Source organism: Mesoplodon mirus (genome assembly GCF_964341445.2).
Source record: "Mesoplodon mirus genome assembly, chromosome: 3".
Taxonomy (NCBI): Eukaryota; Metazoa; Chordata; class Mammalia; order Artiodactyla; family Ziphiidae; genus Mesoplodon; species Mesoplodon mirus.
The window spans coordinates 151,562,012-151,574,091 of NC_138978.1; the positions used below are offsets into that span (position 1 = coordinate 151,562,012).

General features: G+C 49.3%; 1 protein-coding gene across 17 annotated transcripts in view; it reads right to left on the reverse strand.

The window, feature by feature from the left end:
• NFASC (neurofascin) overlaps positions 1 to 12,080 on the reverse strand; it is a 186,007-nt gene that overhangs the window by 69,310 nt on the left and 104,617 nt on the right. For 10 of the 17 annotated variants that reach the window (XM_082612044.1, XM_082612041.1, XM_082612053.1 and 7 more), the window contains exon 4: positions 5,257 to 5,427. In XM_082612044.1, coding sequence (XP_082468170.1) covers positions 5,257 to 5,347 — 91 coding nt within the window. In that variant the 5' untranslated portion in view covers positions 5,348 to 5,427. Of the gene's footprint in view, positions 1 to 5,256; positions 5,428 to 12,080 lie in introns of those variants that run through there. The other 7 variants (XM_082612040.1, XM_082612052.1, XM_082612038.1 and 4 more) reach the window with 2 other exon arrangements.

A 12,080-nucleotide genomic window follows, 5' to 3' on the forward strand; every position in this document is an offset into this window, starting at 1 on the left:
AAATGGTCCCCGGTGCTCACCTGAGGTGTGCATGTGCTCATGTACAGGTGTGCGCACATTTGGGGTGTGGGCTTCTCACACTTTGAGAAGCACGAGAATCACCTTGCAGGGGGGTCTGGTTAAAATGCAGGTTCTGACTCAGTAGGTCTGGGCGGGGTCTGAGCTTCTGCCTTTTTGACAAGCAGCCAGGTGATGCCGGTGCTCACCACCAGTGTGGTCTGTGGACCACACTTTGAATAGCAAGGTTTCAGAGGTTTTAGAGGGTATATACTCTCTCGGGGGAGAAGGGCTTGGTTAAAATTTGTCTGCAGAAAAGAGAACATGTGTTGCTATAACTTTTTCCCTTATACAATATATGCATTACATGATTATGTTACTGTATGCCATTCTTATTTCATGCTGGTGGGGATGTCAGACACTGCCGGTGTTGTGAGCTGACCTTTTCCAAGTGATCGCTTCCTGGGGGAAGGCTGAGCCACGGTGACCTCAAAGCTTTCTGACTTGACTGCAGTGAGCTATGCAAGAGGAGTTTAGGGGCTCAGAGAGGGGGCGGCCTGGGGAAGGCAGAGTTAAGACAGGACTAAGAGATGCAACAGGAGCCACAGGAGAAAGAAGGGAGACAGAGAGGAGAGATGGAGGGTAGCAGGGATGAGGGCCCTGCTACACATGCTATCAGGAAGTGAAAGTGTTGACAGTAAGGCTTATGGAGAGGTTCAAAACAATTCTTTCATTGGGCCAGGGTTGTGTGGCCTGTTCGGGCACTGAAGAGAAATTTTATCTGCTTTACCATGTGCCTGGGGCAGCCCTGGCAGGAAACAAAAAGGAAAAGAAAAGTCCGGGGGAACAGCAGGAATCTGTGGTTTCTGAACACAGGCTCTGTGGAGCTCCCCACTGCAGCATCTTCACCCATCTATGATTTTCCTGCCACGGCCCAAGAAAGGTAATTCTGGAAAATCAGTGGGGCTGGGCAGGAAGGGGGAGGTGGGGGGAAGGGACCATTGTCCGGAGCAGCAGGGCTGACACCTGACCCACTCCTTTGATAACCAGCCCAGGCCCCTGGTTTCTTCATCTCAAGACACAGTTGACGTCTCTTGGGTCCTCCTATCCATTTGAGGGCTCTGGCTTCACCCTGGATGGAAAGCCTGACAAAGGATCTGCTTTGCCCACATGGGCTTCAAGCCTCTTTTATATAAAGGTCAGTTCAATGGAAACAGCCCTAGACGTTGCCCAGGGAATCTCAGGTTCTTGGAAGGGAAGTCACTCAGTTAAGGTCACACAGGAAGTTTGCTGCAGAATAGGAATGAGAATCAGCTCTCCCACTGCTGGTCGAGAGCTCTTTTTGCAAATCCATCCTTGGCCAGAGAGATGAGCTGGTCTGGTGGGGTCTTGGCACTCTGTTCTCCTTGACACTTTGGACAGAGCTTGGGGAAGGGGAGACACTCAGGATGCTGTCCCCAGCCCCACAGTGAAGTCAGGCCGGGGGCCTCCTGAGAAACTACTTGCCTAAAGAGGTAATGACATCTGCAGCCACCATGGTGCTACCAAGGGGTTTATTACAGGGACACAATCAACCCAGAAGACATGCCGCCACAGGGAGAAGACAGTGAGGACAGCCTGCCTAGGGACAAAGGCGACCCATCTAGTCCCGGGAACGCCCCTGCCCCCCATGTCACACCACCTGCCCTTCTCTCCTTCTATGGAAGTTGCTGGATGACTAGGTCAAGTGGAGAATGAATGTGCTCTTTTGACTTCCAAGGGGGAGGAAAAGTCTTCCAATGGTCTCTGCAGGGGGTGAGGCAGATGCCTGCCCAGTCTGCAAGGTTTCTTTATTCATGAACCACTTTTCTTTCCCTGGCTACCACCAGGGAAGGTGGAGGATGGGGTGTGTGTGTGTGTGTGTGTGTGTGTGTGTGCGCGCCTTGCTGAGGTGTCCTGCAGCCTCACTGCCCGGGATGACAGTGAGGAGGAAGTGTTTCTCCTACCCCAGGGCCCTCCTCTGTGGGTTCCTAGGAGAAAAATGCCGAGTTCTTTGATGTGGGGAGGGAGACGGAGGGGCAAGCTGCCAGCAGACTCACTTTTCTGGCAAAATCACTCCGGTGGACGGGGCAACCCTTTGCTTTTTCCAAAGGTCATGCTGTTCTGCTTGGGGTAGTGAGAGTTGGGGTACATGTGACTCGGCTGGCAGAGCAGTGGGAACGGGAGGCCGAGTGTTCAATGAGGGATTGTGCCTCGGCCCATGGGGTCCGTTCCAGGAAGCCTGCTGCACCCAAGCTCCCCAGGGCAGAAGCAGCGCCCTGGTCCTCAAGGCACAGACGACGCCCTCACAAAGGGGAAGCGAGCGGAGGGCACGCCGGGCCGGGGAGCCTCTGGCCTGAGCCCCTCAGTCCCTTCCAGCCAACACACAGAGAAAGTTATGAGTGCCTGATCTGAGGTGGTTCCCGTTGGCTATTGTGAGCAATGCTGCATGCACATGGGGGTGCAGATACCTCTCCTGCCTTTTGCAACAACATGGATGGACCCTGAGGTCATTATGCTAAGTGAAAATAAGTCAGAGAAAGACAAATACTGTGTGTTCTCACTTATATGTAGAGTCTAAAAAAGTCAAACTGAAAGAAATAGGGAGTAGGATGGTGGTTGCCAGGGGCCGGGGGTGGGGGAAGTAGGGGGATGCTGGCCAAGGGGCACAAACTTTCAGCTACAAGATGGATAAGTTCTGAGGATCTCATGTACAGCATGGCAACTATAATTAACTGTACTGTACTATATACTTGTAAGTTGTTATGAGAGATCTTCAAAGTTATCACCACACACACAAAAAGGTAATTATGTGAGGAGATGGATGTGTTAACTCACCCTATTCTGGTGACCATTTCCTACTGTATATGTGCATCAAATTGTCGAGTTGTACACCTTAAAGTGACATATATGTCAATAATATCTCAATAAAGCTGGAGGTGGAGGGGAGAAAGCCTGATCTTTCCCCAGCCCATTCCACTGGGGCTCAGCCCAGGGTGAGATGGAAGGACGGGCTCAGATAATCTGGGGGGCATCTATCCTGGGCCCAGGGGGAGGGAAAATCCTGGCTGAAGAGGACTTCTTCCCATGGCAACTGGGTATTCTCTGAAGGGCTTGCTTCACTCTTGTCTTGCATTCAGCCTTTGTAGACTCAGTCTGGAGCCGTCGCCACGCCACGGCCACTGTGCCTGCAGCAACCAGGGAGGCATACGTATGTGTGAGGCAGGCTCCAGCGGTAGCAGTAGGAGTGCATAGCCCAGGGCACTGGGAGTGGCTTTGCAGGACTCACCTCTTCATTCAGAGAAACACTGGCCCTGCCGCTATGAGCAGGAGAAAACAGCTTTGTTTCTCTGCTCCTCAGATTTCTAACCTGTCAGCTAAGGATAATATCTACTTCATGGATTCGCTGTGAGAATCATGGGAGATGATGCCTGGAAAGCTCTTAGCTCTCTATTAAGCACACGGCAGCTGCTGTTCCAGGGAGAATAACGGGGGCTCCAAGAGGAGCTAAAAGGGGCCAGATTACCAGAGGTAGGGGTGCGGCATGTTGGGCCAGACTGGGGATCCAAGAGGCCTGGGTTCTTTCCATGAGTCCATCACCCGTTTGCTGGGTGACCTTGAGCAAGTAGGGACCTGAGTTCCCATGAACACATGGGAAGGGGTCCTGCAGACCCTCCTCAGGGTCCTGGCAGCTCTCTGGCCCACAGGTGGTGCTCTGGAGAGACTGACTGCGGGGGTCCTGCCTGGGGCACGGCTGAGCTTTAGGACTCCTTTAGGACTCTGGATTCCTAACGCAGACATCAAAGCCATCTGTTTACAGGTTCACCTTGCAGGAACCCCTCACCCACCAGCCCCAGGGATCAAAGTGGCAGGTGAGTGAGTGAGGAGAAGCAGCAGAAGAGAAACGAGCCTTCACCACTTCCTTCATAACGCAATTTCCTCTGCAGCCCCTCTCCTCTCCAAGGACGAGGCCTTATCATGCTTCTTATTAGACTATCTGCCTGGGACTGTTAATGAGAAACTATCCTTGAGCCAGCAGTGCAGATGGTCTCCATGGGAACAGTCCCCTTTACAACTCCCCTCTCCCTCCCTCCCTAAGTGCGTGCGAGCAAGTGCGCACGCACACACACACGTACACACGTACACACATACACACGTTGGGGCCATAGGGAGGGCAGTAGGGACCTTGTCCATCTTGATCTGGGTCCAACTTAGAGTTTCTCCTGGCCTTCTCCATACAGAAGCACCCACTCCTCTGAGCAACTATTACTGGCCAAGTGGGGGGCGGGGAGCACCCCTCCCCAGACACCTGTCACCTGGAGAGAGCCCAAGTCAACACTGGCATCACGTGGGCCCCATCTATTCCTAGAAGCAGGGAACAGGGGACAAAGGTGGTATGTCTACATCATAGCACTGGGATGCCAAGACTTTCTGGCAGAAGTGTCAGAATTGTGGCAAAGGTGGTGCACATCTAAACGCAGAGCCAAGGAGCATGGCTGCTAGTCAATGGGCCATTTACAAATGCAACACCAGATATGGTTGGTGGAGACATGGCTATTAGATCAGCATTTTAAGCTTTCCTTTATGATCCTGATGGCCGGATAATTCCCCCACCCCGGTAAACAGATGCCATGGATTTTACTTTTCAACTTTACCATGGGAAAGTTGAAAACAAACAGAAGGAATCCATGCCTGGTTCTCCCATGGTGACATTATAATGGGGCTCTATTTTAATGTCTCATTTAGCCACAGTCTTTTGCAAAAGTAACCTCCTTCTCAACCCTCCCAGGCCATCTGTCCTCCTCATCACTTCAGCCAAGAGGACCTGGACATATGAGAAAGGCAAATAAGAGCTGTCCACCACGCTCGGCCCCTGGAAACTCCACTTCAATAGGTAAGTCAAGATGATGGAGGGCCGAGGGAGGGGTGTGGAGGGAAGAACTCCCCAGTGACACTCAGACTTCCAAACTCTGCCGTCTCTGGTCCCACTCAGCAGGCTCCAGGCAGCCATCCACGCAGCCATGGCCCTGAGAGACAGCACTGCGACTCAAGGTCTCAGGTCCCCAAATATGAGGCCACCTGCACCGATTCTTCAGAGGGAAACCCAGCTCTGAATCCAGAAGCCACTGCTTCCTCATCCCCAACCTTCTTTGAATGGTCTTCACTCTCCCCTGACCTTCCCTACCCTCCAATTCCTCTGCCACAAATCAGGAGAATAAAAGAGGACAGCGCAGGACTCACGATCCATAGGAATCTCGATGGCCCCGCTGAGGCTGAGCAGGCAGAAGAGGAAGGCTGTGTGGACCCAGGGCGGTGGCTGCTGCCTGGCCATCCTGAGCACTGGGCCTCGCTCCCTGCTCTCTGGCCCACAGCCTCCAGCCGCTGTAACTGGGCCTCCCGGACAGAGCTCAGCTGTGGAAAGAAATGTGATGACAGGTGAGTTTTTCTTGAACTCCTGGTTTGCTCCAGCAATCCTACAGGGCCTCGAGGACTCAAGGGTCCCCTTGGTTATAGACCTATGTTCTATTACAGGGTTTCTTAACCTTGCGCTATTGACTTTTGGGACCCAGTGATTCTTTGTGTGGGGAACTGTCTTGGGTATTGTAGGATGTTGAGCAGCATCCCTGGCCTCTACCCACTAGATGCCAGTAGAGCTCACTCCTGCCTCCAATCAAAAAACGTCTCTAGACGTTGACAACTGTCCCCTGGAGGGCAAAACCACCCCCTGTTGAGAACCAGTATTCTAGAAGGAAGGGCAACTCAGCGTAGAACAGTCATGAAAACAAACACGGGCCCCTAGGTCCAGCATCTAGAAGGTGCCATGCACTGAGCCAGTAGGAAATGCACCGATCTCACAGCCTCTATGAACCACGTGTGATGAGTGGACCCGAGGCCGAGTGTGTCTGGGGTAGTAGCTCAGAGACAAGATCACGGTGCTGTCCTTTGACCCAGAGAGAGGGGGAGGGGGCAGCACTGTGGGCCAGAAGTTTGGTAAGTGAAAACTTGGTTGCCCCAAAGACTTTCTGTAATTGAATGATTTCTGCAAATACTTTGTGCAGCTAAATATTTGGTGGTGATCCCTGATGTTGTCCCTTAAGAGATAAAGGCAGTGCTGAGATGAGGGCCCAGGACAGGAGGCTCCAGGAGGTTGGCAGAATAAGCAACATTTATGACAGCACGATGTTCACACCCTCAAGCACAAGACATCATTCCAGGGCTTACAGGGGTAAGGGTTAAAAATGGCTGTCCAAGGAGCCTGGAACAGGTCCTTGAGAGACAAACCCTTTTCCCCTTGTCCTGAGAGAGAAGAGCAAGAATGGCCTACAGCTGAGGCTCAGATACTGAGCTATAAAACTGCCTGAGGCTCAGAAACACGGAGTTGTAAAAACTGGTCCATTTTGCTGTTCTACCTAGCATGGGGCCAAAGAAAGCAAAGAGGACAGTGGGAGGCAGTTTCCCCACAATTCCTCCAGCTTTGCTGGACCAACAGCCATCTATCAAATGGACACATTGTTTAAAACAACTTGGCAGCAAAACGAAGACTCTATCACCTGTACAACCCCACCATCTCCCAGCTTTCCAGACTGAGGGTGTAAGGCATGCCCTGTGCCGGGATGTGAGCAAACTAGAGGATGCTGATTCAGATTTCAGCAATTTCTTTCCTGGAAGCTGGGCCCAATACCAGCCTCCAACCTCACGTGTATTTCTGGACTCCATCTGCTGGTCTCCTTTCCCATTGCTTCCTCCTTGGCTTTGGGCACCACTATTTCACACCAATTACTGCAACAGCTTCCTAAGTGGTCTCTTCCCACTTCTACTCTTGCCTCTCTGGTTCATTCTCCATCCACAACCAGAGTGCTTACTCCTCAAATGCAAGTATAAATAAGCCACTCCCCTAGTCAAGCTCACTAGCTCACTGCTGCTCCAAAGTTGAAGCTGAAGTCCGTGAAATGGCTCAGAAGCCCTGCATGATGCAGCCCCGTCTGCAAGGTTGTTTCTTATCACCATCCCCTTGTGTTCTGTGTTCCAGCCAACATGGGTCTTCTACCAGGTCTTTCAGTGCATAATGCTCTGTTGTGCTGACTTCTGCACAGATTAACTTCTGTCTAGAACACTCTTTGCACCTGCCTTCTCTCATTAGGCTATGCTAAGTATGACTTATGTGCCCCCTTGTCTGCGCTCCTGAACACCACTCATGACCCCCTATTATAGCACTTGTCACTTTGTATTCACTCTAAAAGTCACTAGTCTGTACCCCCTATAGAAAGGAAGGTACTGTAAGGGAAGGTGCCTCGTCTTGTTATTCCTGGAATACAGCACAGTGCCTAAAACATAGCAGGCACTCAAAACCATGTGATGGATGGATGAAAAATGAGCAAATAAAATAATAAACCACTTGGATCACAGGTTTTAAACCTGTTTCCCCATAAAACCACCAGGCGGCGCAGGAGAACACATGCTTTGGACCTGGGCAGCAAACTGTGAAGGCTTCCCATCAGTAGAGGACAAAATTCCCTCCCTACACAGGCACTGCTCTCCGGCCAGGGAACCATCCAGCTGTAAGAGAGTTAAGAAAGTAGAAAATCTCCCAAGGTGGGGACTGTCTGGCTGGAAGGCATCACAGCAGGTCTTTGGTTCTTTCTCCTCTCTAAGATGATCCTCACACTGTCTCAAAAAGAGTCTGCTAATGCCTCTCCATGGCTCCTGTATTTCCAAAGATTAGACTCAGGTTATCCAACTGAAACCTTAGTGCTGAGGGAACCAGCACCAGGGGGAGGTTCAGTTTTCCTTCCAGGAGGACAGTGGGGGTGGCTCCAGTCTTGGCTCCATGACCGCCATGTTTTGTTCAGGAGCTGCCAAGTGGTAGGAAGTGATGGGAAAGAGAAGGATATCTTATTCTGGGAATCTTGATGGAAATGGGAAGCCAGAAGCTATTCAATAACTAGATACACATTGGCAAGAAGAAAGTCCAATCATTTGGGGTGTCTTTAACTCACAATTTAAAAATACAGTAGGAAAAGAACAGAGAAATAATCACATTTAGTTGTTTGACAATTCTCTCTCTCTCTTCTCCTGGAATCCAATTTTTCCAATAAAATCTTTAAAAAGGAAGATAATTTAAAGAGCATTTAGCTTTATGCAATCCCCTTACTTCTCAGATGAGGAAACAAGAGCCGAGAAAGGGGAAGTGATGTGCTCAAGGTCACTGTGCGGGTTAGTGGCAAAGCTAGGAAAAGAACCTAGGTCTCCTGATTCCTAGCTCAGGGTTTTTCCATCCAATTTCCCTGTCTCTCAATATGCATGACAGGTCCTAAGCAAAGTTGCAATTTAAAAAAAGAAATGTATAGTTTGGCAGTACCTCAAAAAATTAAGCAAAGAATTACCATATGAGCCCGTATTTCTGCTCTTAGGTATATGTCCTAAAGAATTAAAAACTGGGACTCAAACAAGTACATGTACACACATGTTCATAGCAGCATCATTCACAATAGCTGAGAAGTGGAACGAGCCCAAATGTCCATCAAAGAATCAATGAATAAACAAATTGCAGGTTATCGCTAGGAGAGGAGAAGCATACCATCCAGCCGGGGCGGGGCTTGGGGGTGGAGTTGTCAGGGCTCTTCAAGGGAAATGCTATCTAACTATGGAGCATCCCATGGAGGAATAAGGAAAATCCCATATCCTTGAGAGGGCAGATAGAGGCTGCAGAAGAGGGGGTGGTGATGACTGTCTTGGGAAGTCAGAAGAGGGCGTGGCATTTTTCTGTTTAGCTCCATGGGGGCAAAAGAAGGATCAAATGGGAGGAAGTTCCAGAGAGGCAGATGCTTCTCTGAGATGCAAGGAAGAATAATCCACAGCCATCGTACAAAACCATTCATGAAAATGAAACACACCACCCACACACGCTACCACTATGATGTATCTGAAGGATCCTTTTATATCGAATCAAACAGGTAAGAGGTGAACTGTAAGGCTATAAAATACATTGAAGGGGGGCCTATTGCATGGGGAGTGAGGAAAAGAACAAAAATAAATAAAACCAAAAGAGAAATCTTGTGTGGACTGGTGGTGTACTATGAACTAGAGAATATGATTAATTCAGTTCTTGCGTATCTGAGATGTCTGTACCCCAATCCACTGTGTGAAAAGAAAAGCAAAAAAAAAAAAAAAAAGAAGAAGAAAGAAAAGAAAAGACAAAAGAGAATAGAGTCACCTGAATATGAAGTGTTCTGCATGTGATGTGCTGAGCTCACCGCTTTTCATAAAGAATCCATATGGCATTTGGTCAGGTGTGTCCCTGACAATGTGCCCCCGCAGGAGGGAAACTGGATGCTTATCAGGATCACCTGGGTACTCTTTAAATACACAAATCCTTGGACCCTCAAACTTCTAGGTAGGGCATCAAATCAAGCCTGCAGATTAAAAAAAATTTTTAATTTGAATGCCCATAGAACCTCTGTTATCTTACATGGGGGTGTTTCACACACTTAGGTCTTCTTGAACTCAAGGACTTTAAATGTGCAAGCCCTGTGGGAGATGTGAATTCAAAATATCTAAGATGGGGCCCAGGAAAGCGCACGTGAGTTGAGTGATGATCAGCCACTGGTGGGGACGGCAGACATGACAGCCTCTCTTGGTTGAGTTCAACAGCATTGGCCATGCAGCAAAACCACCTGGGTTTGAAGCTGCTCCCCACGGGCAAGTACTGAAACTTTGGAGCTTTGTATTTCTCATCTGAAAAATGCAGATAATAGAAGCACCTATTCCAGAGGGCTGCCACTGTGACTTGATACCCCAAATCCTATATAAAGCACTTAACAAAGCATGGGGGCACAAGCTCAAGAAATGTTAGCTACTGCTATCCATCAGGCTTTGAACTACCTCCAGGACATTACCTGCAACAGCTCCAAGGAGCAATACTACTTATCCAACCGCAATCAGTGTGCTTTTCTATTTTTCCTTTTTTCTGGGTCCTGGTTTGCTTTCTTTCCCCAGATTGGGGGGCCCCTGGTGTTGATTCCACAAGCTGTCCCTGGCAGATGGATGAGAGGCCCACAGCTCCCACAAGCTGTTGCCGTCAGGAGCTCCCCGCATTCCCGCAGCCCCATTCTGAGCAGGCTGCACCGGTGTTCACAACACATCTGAAGTGATGGGGAGAAGAGACAGGCTGCGCGGAGACACGCCTCAGTCGGCAGGACCACGGCCCCTGAAGCAGAACCCGCCTTGGACTTTTGGCCAGCAGTCAGCCGGCCATTCGTTCACTTGCCAGACCTGGTGGCTGGCGCCAGTCTAGAGAATATACAGGGACAAGAGCTGAGGTTTCTCTACTCTTGCAGAGCCTACGTCTCAGTGGGGAAGACAGGAAATAAATGTTGAACAGCAACAACAACAAAATCAGGCAGCAGTAAGTGCAAAGAAGGAAATACAATCTGACCTGCACACAACGTTTACAGTAGCCTTTTCCATAACTGCCAAATTTGGAAGCACCTAAGTTGTCCTTCAGTAGGTGAATAGATAAACTGGTCCATCCAGACAAGGGAATTTTTTTTTAGCACTAAAAGGAAATGAGCTATCAAGCCTTGAAAAGACATGGAAGAAACTTAAATGCCTATTAGTAAGTGAAAGAAGCCAATCTGAAAAAGCTACCTACTGTATGATTCTAACTATGGAACATTCTGGAAAAGGCAAAACTGTGGAGACAATAAAAAGATCAGGGGTTGGAGGGATGAATAGGTGGAGCACAGAGGATTTTTAGGGCAATGAAACTACGCTGTATGATACTCTAATGGTATCATTATAATTTGTTAAAACTCATAGAATGTACAATACCAGGAGTAAACCCTGTTGCAAACTATGGACTTTGGGTGATAACAATGTGTCAATATAGGTTCATCAGTTGTAACAAATGTACCACTCTGGTGGGAATGGTGATGACACAGGGGTGGCTGTGCATGTGTGGGGGCAGGAGGCATATGGGAAATCTCTGTACCTTCTGCTCAATTTTGCTGTGAATCAAAAAGTGCTCTAAAAAATAGTCATTAAAAGCAAGAAAAAAGAAACTACAGTGATGGTGATGTGATAAAAGAAAGTGAATGGTCAAGGAAGGCCTCTGTGAAAATGTGACATTTGACCAAGATATAAATGGCAATAAGGAGCCAACCTTGTAAAGATGGGTCAGAAAAACATTCCAGGCAGAGAGAACTGCCTGTGCAAAGGCCCAGTAGCAGGAAGCAGATGGGGACATGAAAGAAACTGAAAGAAGCCGGTGTGACTGGAGCTTGGAGGGTACATGGGGAAGAACAGAACAAGTCATAGTCAGAGAGGGAGACAAGAGTATACTCCCAGAGGGCTGAAGGCCAAAGTAAGGAATTAAAATATATTCTAAGCATGTCAGGAAACTATTGTAGGGTTCTAAGTGGTGAACCGACCCGATAAGATTTGTTTGTAAAGACCACTCTGCTGTGTTGAGGGTTGAATGTAGATCGACAACACTGGAAGCAAGGAGACCTTGTAGGAGGCGCCGCATCCTCTGGGGCAAGGCCAGCCCCTCAGCTTCCAAACCCAGAAACTTCATCACACAAAGTGTTCCTGGTGGTGAGGGCAGAGCTGAAAAATTCTGCAAAATCTTTTAGTGCTGGGTATTTACGATGGGTCCAGAGAAGCTGGGTGGCTTCTTTGGAAGTGCCTCAGGCCCTCTCCAAGGGGGAGGGTGGGTGGCTAGCTGCTTCACAGTCCTTGTTTTACATTGGGCTTTTGCATAAGGTTTTGTTTCAAGAAAGGATTCTGTTAGTAAAACAAAGAACTGAAAACCCCTCTGCAACAGCCTAACTTCCCAAATGCAGAAACCCTGCGCCCAGTGGCAAAAACATGTGAGTGCAACAGCCAGGTACAGGCGTGAGGAACAGCACACCAGGCTGGGGCCGCAGCACTGCACTGGAAACCATCTGGCTTCCCGTGGCTAGCATTTCCTCACTGAGGCCTGGGGTACCTTCTCGGGACAGCCTCACAATCCCTGACACCCCTGGTCAACCTGTGTCCATGCCCACCCCACCTGCTTCTGTCCT